Below are 18,918 nucleotides of genomic sequence, written 5' to 3' on the forward strand. Positions count from 1 at the left end.
GGGGGGACTTATCTGGTAAGGGGATTGTTGATTTTTTGGTATTGGGAAATCCTGATACTCACAATCTGTTTTTCTGTATATTTGTTGGAGCTGAGAAGATTGACTGCCTCCATGTGACCGAAATCAATGTCGTGTCCGAGCAGGAAGATAAACAGCAGCTTGCAGACATATTTCTTCTTCTGGTAGCCATCGAGGGTCTTGTCTCCTGCAACAGATAGTCATCCATTATGACAGGCACCACCTTTAAGCACGAGTAGCCTCTGCAGTGCCGTCAGTACAGGCCACCGTCATAAACCTGGAATACTGCTGAGTGTGACAATAAACAACAAACAGTCAGTGTGAGGAGTGAATAGGGTCTTAAGCCACCTTAAACTATATTCAAATCATATCAGGGTGGGGCTTCACATATTGTACCCATGTGGGGATTCGAACACAGGTCTGCCAGTCAATTGATCAACACCATTACCACTAGGCTACCCAACTCTTCCAATCTTAAATTAAGAGGTCACTCCTGTCTTTCTGCATTGGAAACAAAGCCCCCAAACTTGATTCATGACATCAGTTTTATGAAAAGGACATCTGTCATTCTTAATCTTCAACTCTGTTGTGAATAGTTCTCTGGACCCTTTCCTTCCAAAAAGTGACAAACAGTATGGGAGTGTCAACATACGAGCCACTACAGCGGTTTTTGCTGCTGAGTGTGTGCGTTTGGCTTAAAACTGCTTTGAACAATAATTAACACAATTGTAATTGACATTAAATTTGACACTAGCGAATGAACAATCAATAATTATTTATCACTTAACTTATTATAAACATTAAGTCTGGTATGAACGTTTGTTCTCAATATTGGCAATCATAGACAGGAGCCAGAAGGAAGGAGTTGATACTCCGAATGTAAAACATGCTCGGTATCACTTAATATTTGTTTCTGCATTATCAACTATTTGCGGTTGAAAATACTGTTGATATCCTAGAAAGAGATGCCAATGACTTTATTCACCATGTTACAGGTTTTGAAAAATTTGTTTTTGTTGCTAACAGACAAATTTCTGAACCAGCTTGTGAAGTTAAAAGTCTGAATACTTAAAATAACTGTTTTGCAAAACAATGACATGATGATAGTCACTTTTAAAACGACGAAGGAAATACAAAAATGTTCACACACACACACTCACACACACACAGATGCATGCACACACACACAGATGCATGCACACACACACTCAGACACAGACAGACAAGCACGCACGCACACACACTAACACAGAGACACGCACGCACGCACTCACTCACACTCACACACAGACACACACACACACTTGTTCACTGACATATCCCTGTGACTTAAAAGTTCTTGTCGTGATATAAACAAATAGAACCTTGAATTATGCAAAGCCTCATTTGTCCACTGGGCTACTGTACGTATCTTGCATATATATAATAGCTGATGATTCATCTCAATGTGAATCAAATCCAAATTGTAACATAACATGAAAACCAATCTCAACTGAAGAGAGTAAATGTGGTACCGCACACAGAATCTTCCTCGTACTCAACAGCTTGATGAACACGTAAATAAGCAATATGATCGGCTGGGGAAACTTGTCCCTGAGGAGATGTAGTCTATCAGTTCAAGTCCTGGTGTAAATGGCGAATTGCAGTCTAGCACTGGGAAGTACATCCCTAGAGTGGCAGGCATCAAAGGCCTCATGTCCACTAACATCCACAGTGCTTCCTACAGTAATCAATAGCTCAACAAAACAAGACTCATGGTCAGGAGAGCCCTGAGGTGGTGCTGCCTTGACTAATAGGTGGGGCATGGTGGGGGAGGGTGGGGAAGGTTTGGGCAAGGTGGGGGAGGGTGGGGAAGGTTTGGGCATGGTGGGGGAGGGTGGGGAAGGTTTGGGCATGGTGGGGGAGGGTGGGGAAGGTTTGGGCAAGGTGGGGGAGGGTGGGGAAGGTTTGGGCATGGTGGGGGAGGGTGGGGAAGGTTTGGGCAAGGTGGGGGAGGGTGGGGAAGGTTTGGGCAAGGTGGGGGAGGGTGGGGAAGGTTTGGGCATGGTGGGGGAGGGTGGGGAAGGTTTGGGCATGGTGGGGGAGGGTGGGGAAGGTTTGGGCAAGGTGGGGGAGGGTGGGGAAGGTTTGGGCATGGTGGGGGAGGGTGGGGAAGGTTTGGGCATGGTGGGGGAGGGTGGGGAAGGTTTGGGCAAGGTGGGGGAGGGTGGGGAAGGTTTTGCAAGGTGGGGGAGGGTGGGGCAAGGTGGGGCAAACTCGAGAGGATGGGATAAGGTGGGCAAGGTTTGGGAAAGGTGGGGAGGGTTTGGGCAAGGTTTAGGCAAGGTGGGGTAAGGTGGGGGAAGGTTTGGGCAAGGTGGGGGAAGGTTTGTTAAGGTAGGGGAGGGTGGGGTAAGGTGGGGGAAGGTTTGTTAAGGTAGGGAAGGGTGGGGCAAGGTAGGGAAGGGTGGGGCAAGGTTGGGAAGGGTGGGGCAAGGTGGGGAAGGGTGGGGTAAGGTGGGGGAAGGTTTGTTAAGGTAGGGAAGGGTGGGGCAAGGTAGGGAAGGGTGGGGCAAGGTTGGGAAGGGTGGGGCAAGGTGGGGTAAGGTGGGGGAAGGTTTGTTAAGGTAGGGGAGGGTGGGGCAAGGTAGGGAAGGGTGGGGCAAGGTTGGGAAGGGTGGGGCAAGGTGGGGAAGGGTGGGGTAAGGTGGGGGAAGGTTTGTTAAGGTAGGGAAGGGTGGGGCAAGGTAGGGAAGGGTGGGGCAAGGTAGGGAAGGGTGGGGCAAGGTGGGGAAGGGTGGGGTAAGGTGGGGGAAGGTTTGTTAAGGTAGGGAAGGGTGGGGCAAGGTAGGGAAGGGTGGGGCAAGGTAGGGAAGGGTGGGAAGGGTGGGGCAAGGTGGGGAAGGGTGGGGCAAGGTGGGGAAGGGTGGGGTAAGGTGGGGGAAGGTTTGTTAAGGTAGGGAAGGGTGGGGCAAGGTAGGGAAGGGTGGGGCAAGGTTGGGAAGGGTGGGGCAAGGTGGGGAAGGGTGGGGTAAGGTGGGGGAAGGTTTGTTAAGGTAGGGAAGGGTGGGGCAAGGTAGGGAAGGGTGGGGCAAGGTAGGGAAGGGTGGGGCAAGGTTGGGAAGGGTGGGGCAAGGTGGGGAAGGGTGGGGCAAGGTGGGCTAAGTTGGCGCAACGAAGAACAAGATATGGCAGGGTGTTACAAGTTGGTGCAGGGTGGGGTAAGGTAGGGCAAGATGGAGCATAGTGACTACGTACAAGGTTAGTACAGCATGGTGACGTAGCAGGACATCAAGTGAACAAGCGAGTCGGTAAGTGAATGGGTGAGATGGTGAGTGAATGTATGATTGGTTGAGTCAGTGACTGAACGGGCAAGTCGGTGAGTGAATACTTGAGGGTGAGTTGGTGAGTTACAGAGCAGTGACTATAGATTTGTGCCTTGGTGAGGGGGAGACAAACGAAGAGCCGGGGTCCATCTCTGATGCCAACCTCCGCAGCAAACAAGCAATGAGTGTCTTCAACAAAACATAGCTCACGGAGAAGAAGGAAACCTGTCCCTGTAGAGAAAACTGTACAACACCACCCATCCTTGAAATTCAATTCTGTGAAACTGTAATGACTTCACCTTGACTGCAAAACGACCATGAAACATTAATGACAACCACAAGGACCCTTCAAAGTCAGTATAGACTTTCCCAGGATTACGACGGCAGCGGGATCGAGGTTTATAGGTGGTCTTAGGCTGAATGGAACATAATCCCTCAAGCCCTGGTTGCACCATGAAGCAACAAACTGAAGTGTAACTGGTTTATAACATGGGCTTTACTTAATCTGTCTGCTACCAAACACCAGGTTGGCTGTGTGGTGTTCTGTTATATACTACTCAAAAGAAGTTAAGGATCACCTTATTCTTTCATATTACAATAGTTACATCTCTCATGCCATGACAGATTAACTTTACCAATATGAAAGAATTGGGTGATCCTTAACTTCTTTTGAGTAGTATACATACCTGGACGGTTGTGTACCAGCTAGTGTTGCAATGTGTTGTTTTGTTCGTCAGTCATTGATTTGCGAAACATGTTTGGATTGTATTTGTGAAAGATTGTTAATTTAATTATAAATCAACAGTAAATTGTCATAGTGAGTGAGTCTGTATGGTTTTACGCCGCTGTTAGCAATATTCCAGCAATATCACGGCGGGCGACATCAGAAATGTTCAGAGTATACATGTTCCCCAAATCTTTAAACTGAAAAACAGAATGCTTGGGGTTGTCTTGACATTACTTATCCCTGACAAGTTTCCAATTTATTTCAGGACAATTAGGAAAAGATCTGTCAATAAACTAACACTGTGTAATGATGGTATTTACGGTTTGGTGATAACACAGAGTGTCTCAGAGACATTATCAGCAAAGCTCACATATGTATGTGTTATCGTGTTATCATATCTCTATTGACATGTTCTCTGTGCTATCAACATGATATAACAGCCATATCACATAGTGATCATGTCACAACCAGACAGTAGGCTGTGTACCTAATCACATCCTCCTGAGGCATATTTTACTTTGGTACAGCTGATTATATTTTACGAATGGAACCGTTTGACCAGTCACAGTGGAAACTTCCCGCAGTCTAGCCATTCTGAACACGAAAACTTTATGTTGACATATAATAGTCAAACTAAAGAAATGACTTTTAGCAAGTCAACGTCAGGAACATATCATACATGTATCCAGTCTCTGTTGCTAGAGGTTCGTTTCAGGGCGCCAATAGTGATTATCTGATAGCGGTTGCTGAAAATAACCGTGAGTTGGTTCACGATACACACTATTTCGTCAAAATTCATGTGAACAATATTGAATAAAATAACAATAAAATAACAATAAAATAGATTATTACCCTAAGTCCAGATGCACAATGAACACATTTTGTAACCAGATTTATCAGATCACTGTAATAAAAGGATAAAATGGGTACTTCAGTACAAATTTGTTGGCATGGTATTTCTGGTGTTGGTGCTCACGGTACTGTCTTTAGTTTAACACATCAAAAACATCCAAAGCATGTAGGTGTTTATTTTGGCTCTTGGCTCTGAGCATCTTTTTCAAGTCGAGTGTTACAATGTGTACTACTATTAGCTAAGTCTATAAGACCGAACACAACTTTACATGACACGGGCTTCAGACAAGTGGATTAAGTCACAGCCTGCATGAGACCAAGTCTATCACTGATGATAAATTACAGTTCTGAGTTAATAAACAACATTACACATCATTCTCACCAGATCATACACGCTCAGTCTAACACTTCAGTTGCACACTGACATTAATTCATGCTGAAATCAAATTGAAACTTGTTAGCATCAAACCAAACAAATCCAACTGTCGTCTTCATTACCCTGATAATCAATCTCTCCTTGCCATGCAATCTCCACCATGTGTGTGTACACACTGAGTCCCAACATGGTCAAATCAATTAGATTAACACATGAGTGTCACCTGTCTTGGAAGACTGTTAGCAGTTTTCAGGACAATAGTACACACAATTTATAAAATGAAAAAACAACAACCCTAAAGCAGAACAAGGAAGATAATTATTTTGGAATTTACCCCCAAACATTAATGAATGCTTTAGGAGAATATGGAACCCAACAGCATTTAAGGTAAAATCATGGTTATGAAGTGATCAAAATATTTTTGTATTGCAATCCTAAAGAGGATTCATCTTTTGATTTTTGGGAAGACGATGTTGAAACAAGAGGGGTGCCAAGGACCTTGTTGTGTCCGGCTGTTGTACTAAAGCTATTGACCCACTAAACTTAACCTGTTAGCAGCATTGACAAGACCCTGTGACATCCAACAGCAAGACTTGATTAACTTGCACCAGGAGCATGTTGACATGAAAACCTAGTTGCACCAGACAAAACACGCTGATCCCATAAATGTATCAAACTTGAAACACAGGTATGTCTGCTGGTCGTGTCACACAAATTAATGGTGTATTGATGCAGAAAGTTTCAGGAACATGCACATAATCTTGAAGTGTCCACAATTTGGTGACGTCAAGCCAAAGAAAGCATGACAAATTCACAAAACACAGGGATTAGTGACGTAGTATGGTAAATAAAGCTGAGAGGTAATGTGTTCAAAGATCGATGATGTGTGTACAATCAAGCCAGGACAAAAATTGAATTTCTTTACATGCACCAAGGCAAATATTAGGTTCAACGTTAGAAATTGACACTAGTCCCATAGTCCTTGCCAATCTGCCCAATAGTTATGGTATCATAAGGACTAGTAGAAATTTTTAAGGGTTTTGCTATATGTTATCATAATAAGAACCAGTGGACTAAAGATGTTAGCTTCTACCGCCGAGGTTCCCCTTTTCAATAACAGGTTGAACCTGTGCATGTATTATACAGATAAATTGAGGCCTGTGCTGTACAATGGTAAAACGTGGTCACCATTAAGCATGGATTAAGTCAAGGTGTACATGATATAACCCTGATGCTGCAACTGGAAGACAAAGATTTAGGGGCTCTAGATGCAAACAGTATAGCGGCAAAACCTCATGACAACAGAGACATGGCAGGGGTAGAAACTAACAGTTTTAGTCCATTAGTCCTTATAATGATAACAGAGAGCAAAACCCAGAAAAATGGCAAATCTTTACTGGTCCTTATGATACCTTAACTATTATATATTTTATATAATTTGGCAAGGACTACAGGACTAGGGCTGTTACGATTCACTCTCGTGTTCGGTGAATCAAACCGTATCCATTCATGATTTGAATTCGTTATTTGTGGCAACTAGAATCGAATATTTATGTATATGCAAGCATGTGTATTTACATAAAAATATCCATAAGAAAATTTTATATGCATAAATTTCTTCAAAAGACAACACACTTATACTATTTAATTTGACAGTATTGTGGTCACTAGTCATTGTCACATTTGAGCAGATACGAGAACCTGTGTAAGTGCATTATATAAATGTATAATATATTAATCATTAACAAACCATGTCAAATAATGTATGTTGTTATTGCTTCACTGAAGAAAACAAATAATACATCAGCTTCTGACTTGTTATTGTATTCGTGAATCACTATTCGTATTCGTTACCCTATATTCGTGATACAAATCGTATTCGCCTCATAGTGTATTCGTTGCAGCCCTATACAGGACTAGTGCCAATTTCTAACGTGGCATGGAGAAGCTGAGCCAGCAAGTTTGCTACACGAAGCAGACAGTGACACACATAGCTGTATACATGGTATATACATATGTGTGTGTATGCTGCAGACTGGTGTACATGACTACAGCAGGCAGTGCCCCCGCCACCTGGCTGACATTTACCCAACATTACAAAACACATGGAGCATTGCCCCCTAGTCCACACCCTGGCCACTGGAGGACATATTGCCTACATTGTAACCCCATTACTTCTTCTTGTGAAAGGAAAACTTAACGAATCCTTGAGGGTGTGAATGTTTTCTTTTCATATCCAATAAATGGAAACCCTGCACAATGAGGCCTGGAGGTGTGTGAATAGGCGTGGTTTTCAGTATTTTTAATAGGTTTTTGCAAATCACAGTTGCATATTTTCCAGAATACAATGACAGTTTCCTTATTGTTTTATTTCTTATGCAATGGTCACTAAGACTCCAGTTATATCAAAGCAGCCTGTAAATAATCAAATCTGGCAAACCAGTGGCTGATAGCATGAGGTACAATTCTGCTGTTGACAAACAATTTGCCAATCCTCTTTTTAGTCGGCTGTAGGTAGGCTAGTCTATGTGACGTATATGAGGGAGGTGTGTCTTTGACACATACAAGGGAGGTGTGTCAGGCTGTCTGTAGGCTAGTCTTTGACACATACAAGGGAGGTGTGTCAGGCTGTCTGTAGGCTAGTCTTTGACACATACAAGGGAGGTGTGTCAGGCTGTCTGTAGGCTAGTCTCTGTGACACATACAAGGGAGGTGTGTCAGGCTGTCTGTAGGCTAGTCTCTGGGACACATACAAGGGAGGTGTGTCAGGCTGTCTGTAGGCTAGTCTTTGACCTATACAAGGGAGGTGTGTCAGGCTGTCTGTAGGCTAGTCTCTGTGACATATACGAGGAAGGTGTGTCAAGCTGTCTGTAGGCTAGTCTTTGACACATACAAGGGAGGTGTGTCAGGCTGTCTGTAGGCTAGTCTCTGTGACATATACAAGGGAGGTGTGTCAGGCTGTCTGTAGGCTTGTCTTTGTGACACATACAAGGGAGGTGTGTCAGGCTGTCTGTAGGCTAGTCTTTGACACATACAAGGGAGGTGTGTCAGGCTGTCTGTAGGCTAGTCTTTGACATATACAAGGGAGGTGTGTCAAGCTGTCTGTAGGCTAATCTTTGACACATACAAGGGAGGTGTGTCAGGCTGTCTGTAGGCTAGTCTTTGACACATACAAGGGAGGTGTGTCAGGCTGTCTGTAGGCTAGTCTCTGTGACCTATACAAGGGAGGTGTGTCAGGCTGTCTGTAGGCTAGTCTTTGACACATACAAGGGAGGTGTGTCAGGCTGTCTGTAGGCTAGTCTCTGTGACACATACAAGGGAGGTGTGTCAGGCTGTCTGTAGGCTAGTCTTTGACACATACAAGGGAGGTGTGTCAGGCTGTCTGTAGGCTAGTCTCTGTGACATATACGAGGAAGGTGTGTCAGGCTGTCTGTAGGCTAGTCTTTGACACATACAAGGGAGGTGTGTCAGGCTGTCTGTAGGCTAGTCTTTGACACATACAAGGGAGGTGTGTCAGGCTGTCTGTAGGCTAGTCTCTGTGACATATACAAGGGAGGTGTGTCAGGCTGTCTGTAGGCTAATCTTTGACACATACAAGGGAGGTGTGTCAGGCTGTCTGTGGGCTAGTCTCTGTGACCTATACAAGGGAGGTGTATCAGGCTGTCTGTAGGCTAGTCTTTGACACATACAAGGGAGGTGTGTCAGGCTGTCTGTAGGCTAGTCTTTAACACATACAAGGGAGGTGTGTCAGGCTGTCTGTAGGCTAGTCTCTGTGACATATACGAGGGAGGTGTGTCAGGCTGTCTGTAGGCTAGTCTTTGACACATACAAGGGAGGTGTGTCAGGCTGTCTGTAGGCTAGTCTTTGACACATACAAGGGAGGTGTGTCAGGCTGTCTGTAGGCTAGTCTCTGTGACACATACAAGGGAGATGTGTCAGGCTGTCTGTAGGCTAGTCTCTGTGACCTATACAAGGGAGGTGTGTCAGGCTGTCTGTAGGCTAGTCTTTGACACATACAAGGGAGGTGTGTCAGGCTGTCTGTAGGCTAGTCTTTGACACATACAAGGGAGATGTGTCAGGCTGTCTGTAGGCTAGTCTTTGACACATACAAGGGAGGTGTGTCAGGCTGTCTGTAGGCTAGTCTTTGACACATACAAGGGAGGTGTGTCAGGCTGTCTGTAGGCTAGTCTCTGTGACACATACAAGGGAGGTGTGTCAGGCTGTCTGTAGGCTAGTCTTTGACACATACAAGGGAGGTGTGTCAGGCTGTCTGTAGGCTAGTCTTTGACCTATACAAGGGAGGTGTGTCAGGCTGTCTGTAGGCTAGTCTCTGTGACACATACAAGGGAGGTGTGTCAGGCTGTCTGTAGGCTAGTCTTTGACACATACAAGGGAGGTGTGTCAGGCTGTCTGTAGGCTAGTCTTTGACACATACAAGGGAGGTGTGTCAGGCTGTCTGTAGGCTAGTCTCTGTGACACATACAAGGGAGGTGTGTCAGGCTGTCTGTAGGCTAGTCTTTGACACATACAAGTGAGGTGTGTCAGGCTGTCTGTAGGCTAATCTCTGTGACACATACAAGGGAGGTGTGTCAGGCTGTCTGTAGGCTAGTCTTTGATACATACAAGGGAGGTGTGTCAGGCCGGAGGAGTGAGTGTGCAGTAAGGTAACTGCCACTGATATCTATCCTCCACATAGGATGTTATTGTGATGCCAAAACAACCACTAGCAAATACATGAAAGGTAACAGAATATTCAGGTCTCTACAGGTCCACACAGCTTGCTTTCCATTGAATCCATTTTGATTCAGGCTTAAAACACTTGTTCCTACTTGACTTCCTGCAGCATAGTGACAAAACTAGGGGACTTCATATTCCACAACACTTGTGATTTCCACTGCACTCAGAGACCATTCCAGCACCATCAACACCAAAGCTGGTGACATGCCAGATTTGATATTCAGTGAGCTGGGTTTCATGCAACACCAACATTCAAGCAATATCACAGCAAGCGAATGAGTGGGTGGGTGGGTGAGTGAGTGAGTGAGTGTGAGAAGTCGATACATATTGGTACATTTATATTACAGGTTCTCATCGTAATGCAGGGTTCACTCCTGGAATTTTCTGACGTTGGCCTTTATGTGAAAATTTCATATATTCCAGGGGTACACCAACACTTGCCCATACAGCACAATGTTAAAATGCCCATTGTATTTAAAAATGTGGGCCATTTTTCAAATTTAGGGGCAAAAAGTACATGGCCCCACCCTAGAATTATCCCTGCTAATGTGGGAGGAGAGCCTGAAGCAATGCATAAGGTAGAGCTTGTGTATGGTAACCAAGGATACTGGGCCACTCGGGGCATCAAACCCAGGACAAGCCAGACAGCTGATTGATTGGAAGCATGATGTTAAGGGACTATCTACTTACCCTTAAACTTGTTTCTGATGTTGGCCAATTCTTTGTTGATTCTTTTAATTTCAGCTTCTTTACTCTTGCCTGTAAAACAAAAATTATACACTGTTGTGATTATCTGCCAGCAACAAAGCTCAATACAGCACTGAAACCATAGTAACAGAAACAATATGAACAATGCTTGTTTGTTTGTTGTTTAACGCCACAATCAGCAATATTTCAGCTATATGACGGCGGTCTGTAAATAATTGTGTCTGGATCAGACAATCCAGCGACTGATATGAGCATCGATCCACTCAATTGGGATACGATGAGATGCATCAACCAAGTCAGCAAGCCTGACCACCCGATCCCGTCTTGCAATGACTGGTATGTTGCTGAGAGAGGCTCAAACAAACAAGAATACTTCCTGAATCAGTTTCACAAGGGCAAAAGCCACACAAAATATTTCTCTGGTCTTCAAGAGAGAACTCCTTGCAAGCTGGAGAAAAACATTTTCAAGTCATGAAAACATCCTTCATTTAAACACTTGGACAATAATTACATGAAATATTGATTGTCTGGCATTGAGGGAGATAAGGTTTTACAGGCAGATGATGGCTGAAGCTTGCATTGGCTGCAGCAGGTGCTTCCATATATTGCAGGCAAAGAAGACAGGGGAATAGAAATTGAACAAACACATAACATGAAAATGCAAAGTAATTAAGATTCACATGCCCCAAAGGCTGATGTGTTTTTACACTAAAGCAGGACATTGTGGGTATTATGACAAAAATCTCTTGATGTCACACCACACTTCCTTGGGGGGTTACCAGCCAAAGGGGGACTTGGCTACTCATCCAGACATGCAACTTGCTGGATTGTGTTTGTCTGATGTTAATTGGTATCAATAGGGGACTTATAACATCAGACTCAAGGAGAGTCGACTATGTTATCACTATTCAGGCTTTAGGGGAGTCGTATATGTTATCACTATTCAGGCTTTAGGGGAGTCGTATATGTTATCACTATTCAGGCTTTAGGGGAGTCGTATATGTTATCACTATTCAGGCTTTAGGGGAGTCGTATATGTTATCACTATTCAGGCCCAAGGAGAGTCGTATATGTTATCACTATTCAGGCTCAAGGAGAGTCGACTATGTTATCACTATTCAGGCTTTAGGGGAGTTGTATATGTTATCACTATTCAGGCTTTAGGGGAGTCGCATATGTTATCACTATTCAGGCTTTAGGGGAGTTGTATATGTTATCACTATTCAGGCTTTAGGGGAGTTGTATATGTTATCACTATTCAGGCTTTAGGGGAGTTGTATATGTTATCACTATTCAGGCTTTAGGGGAGTTGTTAATGTTATCACTATTCAGGCTTTAGGGAAGTCGCATATGTTATCACTATTCAGGCTTTAGGGGAGTTGCATATGTTATCACTATTCAGGCTCAAGGAAAGGTGTATATGTTATCACTATTCAGGCTTTAGGGGAGTCCTACATGTTATCACTATTCAGGCTTTAGGGGAGTTGTTAAAGTTATCACTATTCAGGCTCAAGGAGAGTCGTATATATGTTATCTCTATTCAGACTCTAGGGTAGTGTCTATATGATATCATGGATTTTGGGGAGTCATGTTTTCCGGGCTGATGCTCTATCTACAGAGGTGGTCTTCAAAAACCACAGAACAATCTGGTTGAATTTGACTCACAACCTGTGGATCCTGGCACATTCAAGGGAAGCAACTCAGCAAGTACTCAAGCCTTTTACTGCTGTTGCCTCCATCATAATAACCTAAGGAAAACGTGTCTGTGTCTCAACACCTTACAAGAAAGCTTCTAAAGTCAGTGGGGAGAACTATTTGAATTTATAAATTAGGGTGTCATTCAGCTGAATCGTTTTCAACCACTTCACCCTACTCAACATTGTAGGTACAGGATCCGATACCAACAGCTCGAACTGCGAAGATCCGGGGTAGAATAGGTCTTCAGCAACCCATGCTTGCCATGACTATGCTTGTCGTAAGAGGCGACTTTAGGGATCGGGTGGTCAGACTCGCTGACTTGGTTAATGCATGTCATTGTATCCCAAATGTGTGGATCGATGCTCATGATGTCAATCACTGGATTGTCTTGTCCAGACTCGATTATTTACAGACCATTGCTGAGTGTGGCGTAAAACAACAAACCAACCAACCAGAAGCTCCATCACAAACTGTGTTGTCAGCTCAGTAATATGTTTACACATCTGATGGCCCAACCAGCTCAACATAAACGCATCCAATGTTATATGGCTCCTCATAACAGGCCCCCAATCAACATGAATGTAATTAGCACCGACTGAAGTTGCCCCGGCAGTCAGATACAATCACAATCCAATTGCGGCCATTATTCCCCCATCCCTGTGGCCCTCGCGGCCACAACGCACGCTGCGATTTACAGAACTGACGGCAACGAAACACAACACCGGTCAATATTATATCGGGCTGTAGTGAAATCAATACAGTGTATTCACCAAGCATCACTTCCAGCCTAACTAAGGTCTGCTGCATGACATCGTAAAACTGGAATTATACGTTCGCTGATCATGCTGATGTATATAATTAACAAAGCTGACTCGTGGTCACGACGCGTTACTTCTTTAGCTTTCCCTTTACTTAAATATCAGGGAGCTTATGCGGTGAATTCATTTCATAAACATCTTGTGTTCTTTAATGGGGAACATGGAGAAACATCAAGGAAAAGCAAATAGTGATGAGATTACTGTAGTCATCAAAACTCCACTTCATGCTCGTGGATCATGGATCATGGATTATGTAAATATGCTATAAGCTCTGGGTACAGGAGTTGGGTACTTCAGCACTGAAGCAGAACAACACTAGATTCCAACATTGATTACGACAAGGACAGTATTTCAAAGTACACAGTTTAGGTTTGAACGAGTTGAACAGATTGAATCATTCCAATACGTCTTATTTATCTATTCTACAACACTGACATAATACAAATTATCTTAATGACTGATGGCTTTGTGTTTGAGTGTATCTCAATGGCAGTAAAAACTGGCACTAAAGTACTCACTGAAATGAAAAAAAAAACTTTTTTCAATCTCAGATTTTAAATAAATGCAGTTAATATACAATATATATAAATATTCAAACAACTCAATTAGTACTAATTGGGCCTTGGCACAAATACAGCGTATCAAAGGTTTTTATGCCTTTTTACACGTAAAAGTGTGTAAAAATATGAACAAAACAGACTATTGTGAAACTGAGCATAACCAGGTGTTAGTAGATCAAGGTGAATGTCCATGACCTATGACACCTTGACGACAGGTGGAAACAGGTGCTTGAAACCCACCTGCATATGATTTGTCAGTGGTTAGTGATTTGTGAGTGGCACTGTGGGATAGTGAATCATCGTCAAAATATCAGAACGTAAAAGTAACATATTCCCTTCTCACACAACAACTTACATGTCATTATTATTATGTACATAAACATAGCTGTTATCTTTATTGTTGTTTTGATACCTTTTTTCCATGCTAATTTGCATAATGCCTATAGCCTGTTTCTGCCATGTCAATTTGGACTTAGTTTTATTTTTGAATGTTGCAAGTGCCTACAAATTACCTCCTGTAAAGTACATTTTGTATTGAGCACAGATATAAAACTAGCAAATCCAGACTAGTACTTTTCCAGTTGTTTTGTTATTTCATATTTACATCTACGTAATGCTTTGTGTCGATTATTAAATCCAGCAAAACAGGGTTTTTTCATTTCCATGAGTACTTTAGTCTTATAGTCCTTGCCAAACTGCCCAATAGTTAAGGTATCATAAAGACTAGTAGAAATTTGCTGTTAATAAGGGGTTTAGGGACTAACACAGTTATTTATGTGACTTAGACTGAGTTTTACACCTCATACAGGGTGCCTCATTTCCTTTTTTTTATGTGATGTAGAGTGACTGGGTGAGTGTCCCACTTCATACAGCGTTGACCAATGTGAGGAATCGTAAAGGGTTCATTTACACAGCTAGTTCATAATTATGCAACCACAAACTTTATATTCCAGGAGCCTCTCATCATGACTTCAAACACATGAACTCACTAGGTTCAGCACATGATCAGTCTTCAAATCAAACTTAAAATGGATGACACATCTCTTTCCCTGCACACACTGTGTGAGAATTCTGGCTTCATCAAGAGATAAAGTAACCAGTTCACCAAGACACGAAGAAAGCTGCAGAGGAGATATGTTTTATGGAGCTAATCAGATGCTTCATAAGTGACTGAATACATATTGCCAATCAGCACATTTTTTTGTGCCGATGACCTTTGATGATGACAATCAAGTAAGGAGAATCTTATCAGGATGAACAAACAATGGGCCCACTCATTACGCAGATCTTGATTCCGTCAGGTCTTCCGTTATGACTGCGACAAAGTCAATGTCTGAGAAGAAATTGAGAAGAGTCTGGAACTTTGTTTCCAGTCGTAGGAATGTTGCTGACACCTAACAGGGTATGGCGAAAGTGGGGTGATGGGGGAAGTGGGGTGGTCAGGGAAGTGGGGTTGTGGGGTTGTGGGGTTGTGGGGTTGTGGGGAAGTTTGGCAGAGAACAGAAACACGTAGTTAGATGTATCCCATATTAAACAAGAAGATATACATACTTCATATACACCAGCTGGTCAGTAGTTAGATACTCCATATAGACCAGCTGGTCAGTAGTTATACACTCCATATACTAGGGGTAGAAACTAACAGTTTCAGCCTACTAGTCCTGATAATGATAACATATAGCAAACCCCTTAAAAATGGCAAATTTCTACTAGTCCTTGTGATACCTTAACTATTGGGTAGTTTAGTAAGGACTACAGGAATAGTGCCAATTTCTAACGCTGTATACACCAGCTGGTCAGTCAATAGACACTCCATATACACCAGCTGGTCAGTAGTTATACATTCCATATACACCAGCTGGTCAGTAGTTATACAATCCATATACACCAGCTGGTCAGTAAATAGACACTCCATATACACCAGCTGGTCAGTAAATAGACACTCCATATACACCAGCTGGTCAGTAAATAGACACTCCATATACATCAGCTGGTCAGTAGTTATACACTCCATATACACCAGCTGGTTAGTAAATAGACACTCCATATACATCAGCTGGTCAGTAGTTATACACTCCATATACACCAGCTTGTCAGTAGTTATACACTCCATATACACCAGCTGGTCAGTCAATAGACACTCCATATACACCAGCTGGTCAGTCAATAGAAATTCCATATACATCAGCTGGTCAGTAGTTATACACTCCATATACATCAGCTGGTCAGTCAATAGACGCTCCATATACACCAGCTGGTCAGTAGTTATACGCTCCATATACACCAGCTGGTAAGTCAATAGACACTCCATATACACCAGCTGGTCAGTAGATAGACGCTCCATATACACCAGCTGGTCAGTCAATAGACACTCCATATACACCAGCTGGTCAGTCAATAGACACTCCATATACACCAGCTGGTCAGTAGATATACACTCCATATACACCAGCTGGTCAGTCAATAGACACTCCATATACACCAGCTGGTCAATGAACACTCAGTACTTCATATAGTGCCCACCCAAGCATCATTTGAAAAAAAAGATTATTCAAGTATTGTCAGCGCAGTCAATAACTACATTGTATCCCTTCAGTCATTTTTTTATAACCAGATAGTGTACAATGACATGAGTAAGTTGCGTACTTCAGTACGGATGTGTTGACATGGTACTTCTAGCATGTCTAGTGGTACATGCTCATGGTAATTAATGTCTTTGCATTCTGAAAATCCTCACTACTCATTATCATGGCATGTATTACACACACACCTCCACACAGCTGTGCTTTCTAAAACAAAGTGTGCACAACTCAAGAAAATCTGGTACACATGCTGGTCCTCAAATACAATCAATATACACCAACTGGTCACTAGATATATGCTCTACAGACTTCCACTGGTCAGTCAATATACCATCCATGCACACCAACTGGGCAGAGGTTTGAGTTGGGCAGATGGTTGAGTTGGGCAGAGGGTTGAGTTGGGCAGAGGGTTGAGTTGGGCAGAGGGTTGAGTTGGGCAGAGGGTTGGGTTGGGAAGAGGGTTTGGTTGGGCAGAGGGTTGATGGTTGAGTTGGGCAGAGGTTTGAGTTGGGCAGAGGGTTGAGCTGGGCAGAGGGTTGAGCTGGGCAGAGGGTTGAGCTAGGCAGAGGGTTGAGTTGGGCAGATAGTTGAGTTGGGCAGAGGGTTGAGTTGGGCAGGCCCAGATGGTTGAGTTGGGCAGAGGGTTGAGTTGGGCAGAGGGTTGAGCTAGGCAGAGGGTTGAGCTAGGCAGAGGGTTGAGCTGGGCAGAGGGTTGAGTTGGGCAGAGGGTTGGGTTGGGCAGAGGGTTGAGTTGGGCAGAGGGTTGAGCTGGGCAGAGGGTTGAGCTATGCAGATGGTTGAGTTGGGCAGAGGGTTGAGCTGGGCAGAGGGTTGAGCTGGGCAGAGGGTTGAGTTGGGCAGAGGGTTGAGCTGGGCAGAGGGTTGAGTTGGGCAGAGGGTAGAGTTGGGCAGAGGGTTGAGTTGGGCATAGGGTTGAGTTGGGCAGAGGGTTGAGTTGGGCAGGCCCAGATGGTTGAGTTGGGCAGAGGGTTGAGTTGGGCAGAGGGTTGAGTTGGGCAGAGGGTTGGGTTGGGCAGAGGGTTGAGCTGGGCAGAGGGTTGAGTTGGGCAGAGGGTTGAGTTGGGCAGAGGGTTGGGTTGGGCAGAGGGTTGAGCTGGGTAGAGGGTAGAGTTGGGCAGAGGGTTGAGTTGGGCAGAGGGTTGAGTTGGGCAGAGGGTTGGGTTGGGCAGAGGGTTGGGTTGGGTAGAGGGTTGAGTTGGGCAGAGGGTTGGGTTGGGTAGAGGGTTGAGTTGGGCAGAGGGTTGAGTTGGGCAGAGGGTTGAGTTGGGCAGAGGGTTGAGTTGGGCAGAGGGTTGGGTTGGGTAGAGGGTTGAGCTGGGTAGAGGGTAGAGTTGGGCAGAGGGTTGAGTTGGGCAGAGGGTTGGGTTGGGCAGAGGGTTAAGTTAGGCGGTAAAGGAAATGGCTGCCATATTGAGTTGCTGCCTGATTGGGCGTGGAAGGAGAATGACAGATAAATCAATATCAAAGCAGAAACAGCCGAGGACTGGCAATTACTGGAAAAACATACATAGATGTTACAAAACCTGGACCAATTTGATTTCATGCAAGCTGTAGTGTAATGAGATTTTGATTGAGCGGAAAGTGACTGTTGACCACGTAAGCGATGGTTGAACACACAAGTTATGTAGGAGACTGAGCTTGTTCAGATCATCTACCTGATATCCCAGTGAGTGGGGCACTTAGTGAGCAAGGGGATTTAGGGGAAGGAAGTACTGTAAGACAGTTTCAGTTTAATCAATACCAGAGTCATAAAACCTTCAGGGCACACATTTATTTTTTATTTTCAACGGCCGCCGCCCCTACTGAAAGCAGCTGGTCTAAGTAATATATAAAACATAAAAAAAATATTTATTTCTATTATGCCAGTAATAAAGGCCCTCTTATACAATAAAAAATGTAACAACCATGTCAACATCACTATCAGTGATTCAAGAAACCAGCTGCAGTTTTAAGTTCAAGTCAGAATGACTTTTGTGTAAATAAATAATAAATATATGATTGACATAATAAATTAATTTTCATTTTTACTTTGACCGACCTGTGGAAATCTGAATTAAACACAGTGAAGTGTCAAAACTTGTGGTGTCACCCTGGGCAAGTGCCTCTGTTCACCCAGCAGGGAATGGGTACCCGACACGTGAGGTGGATGGAAAACTCTTCTAGTGCCCATAGGCAGCTTGGGTTGTATATTCCCAAGGGACTTGAGAATGATAACTTGGATAACACTGGTTGGGGAACAAATAAAACCGCAGATACTAGAACCTGGATACCTTCAGTACACAACAATCTCAAGCCTAAATCCAACTTGGCTCAATGAAAAGCCTCAACTCAAATCCATGTTAACAACACCCAATTTGCATCCAAGATGATTATCCTAAATTATACATGAACATGATCAAGCCAAGTGAACACGAGTGAGAACACACATACCTGCAGAACACACATACCTGCAGAACACACATACCTGCAGAACACACGTACCTGCTGAACACGCATACCTGCAGAACACGCATACC

At 43.8% G+C, this 18,918-nt stretch overlaps 1 protein-coding gene across 1 annotated transcript in view; it reads right to left on the bottom strand.

The window, feature by feature from the left end:
* The window catches only part of LOC139466819 (AP-2 complex subunit alpha-2-like), a 77,853-nt gene that overhangs the window by 39,684 nt on the left and 19,251 nt on the right, over positions 1 to 18,918 (bottom strand). Inside the window, exons 3-4 of the mRNA XM_071248517.1 lie at positions 10,706 to 10,774; positions 63 to 205 (exon numbers count right to left, since the gene is read on the bottom strand). Of these exons, the coding sequence (XP_071104618.1) occupies positions 63 to 205; positions 10,706 to 10,774 (212 nt within the window). The remainder of the gene's footprint in view (positions 1 to 62; positions 206 to 10,705; positions 10,775 to 18,918) is intronic.

Source organism: Haliotis cracherodii, unplaced genomic scaffold (assembly GCF_022045235.1).
Source record: "Haliotis cracherodii isolate W230 unplaced genomic scaffold, xgHalCrac1.p SCAF_19, whole genome shotgun sequence".
NCBI lineage: Eukaryota > Metazoa > Mollusca > Gastropoda > Lepetellida > Haliotidae > Haliotis > Haliotis cracherodii.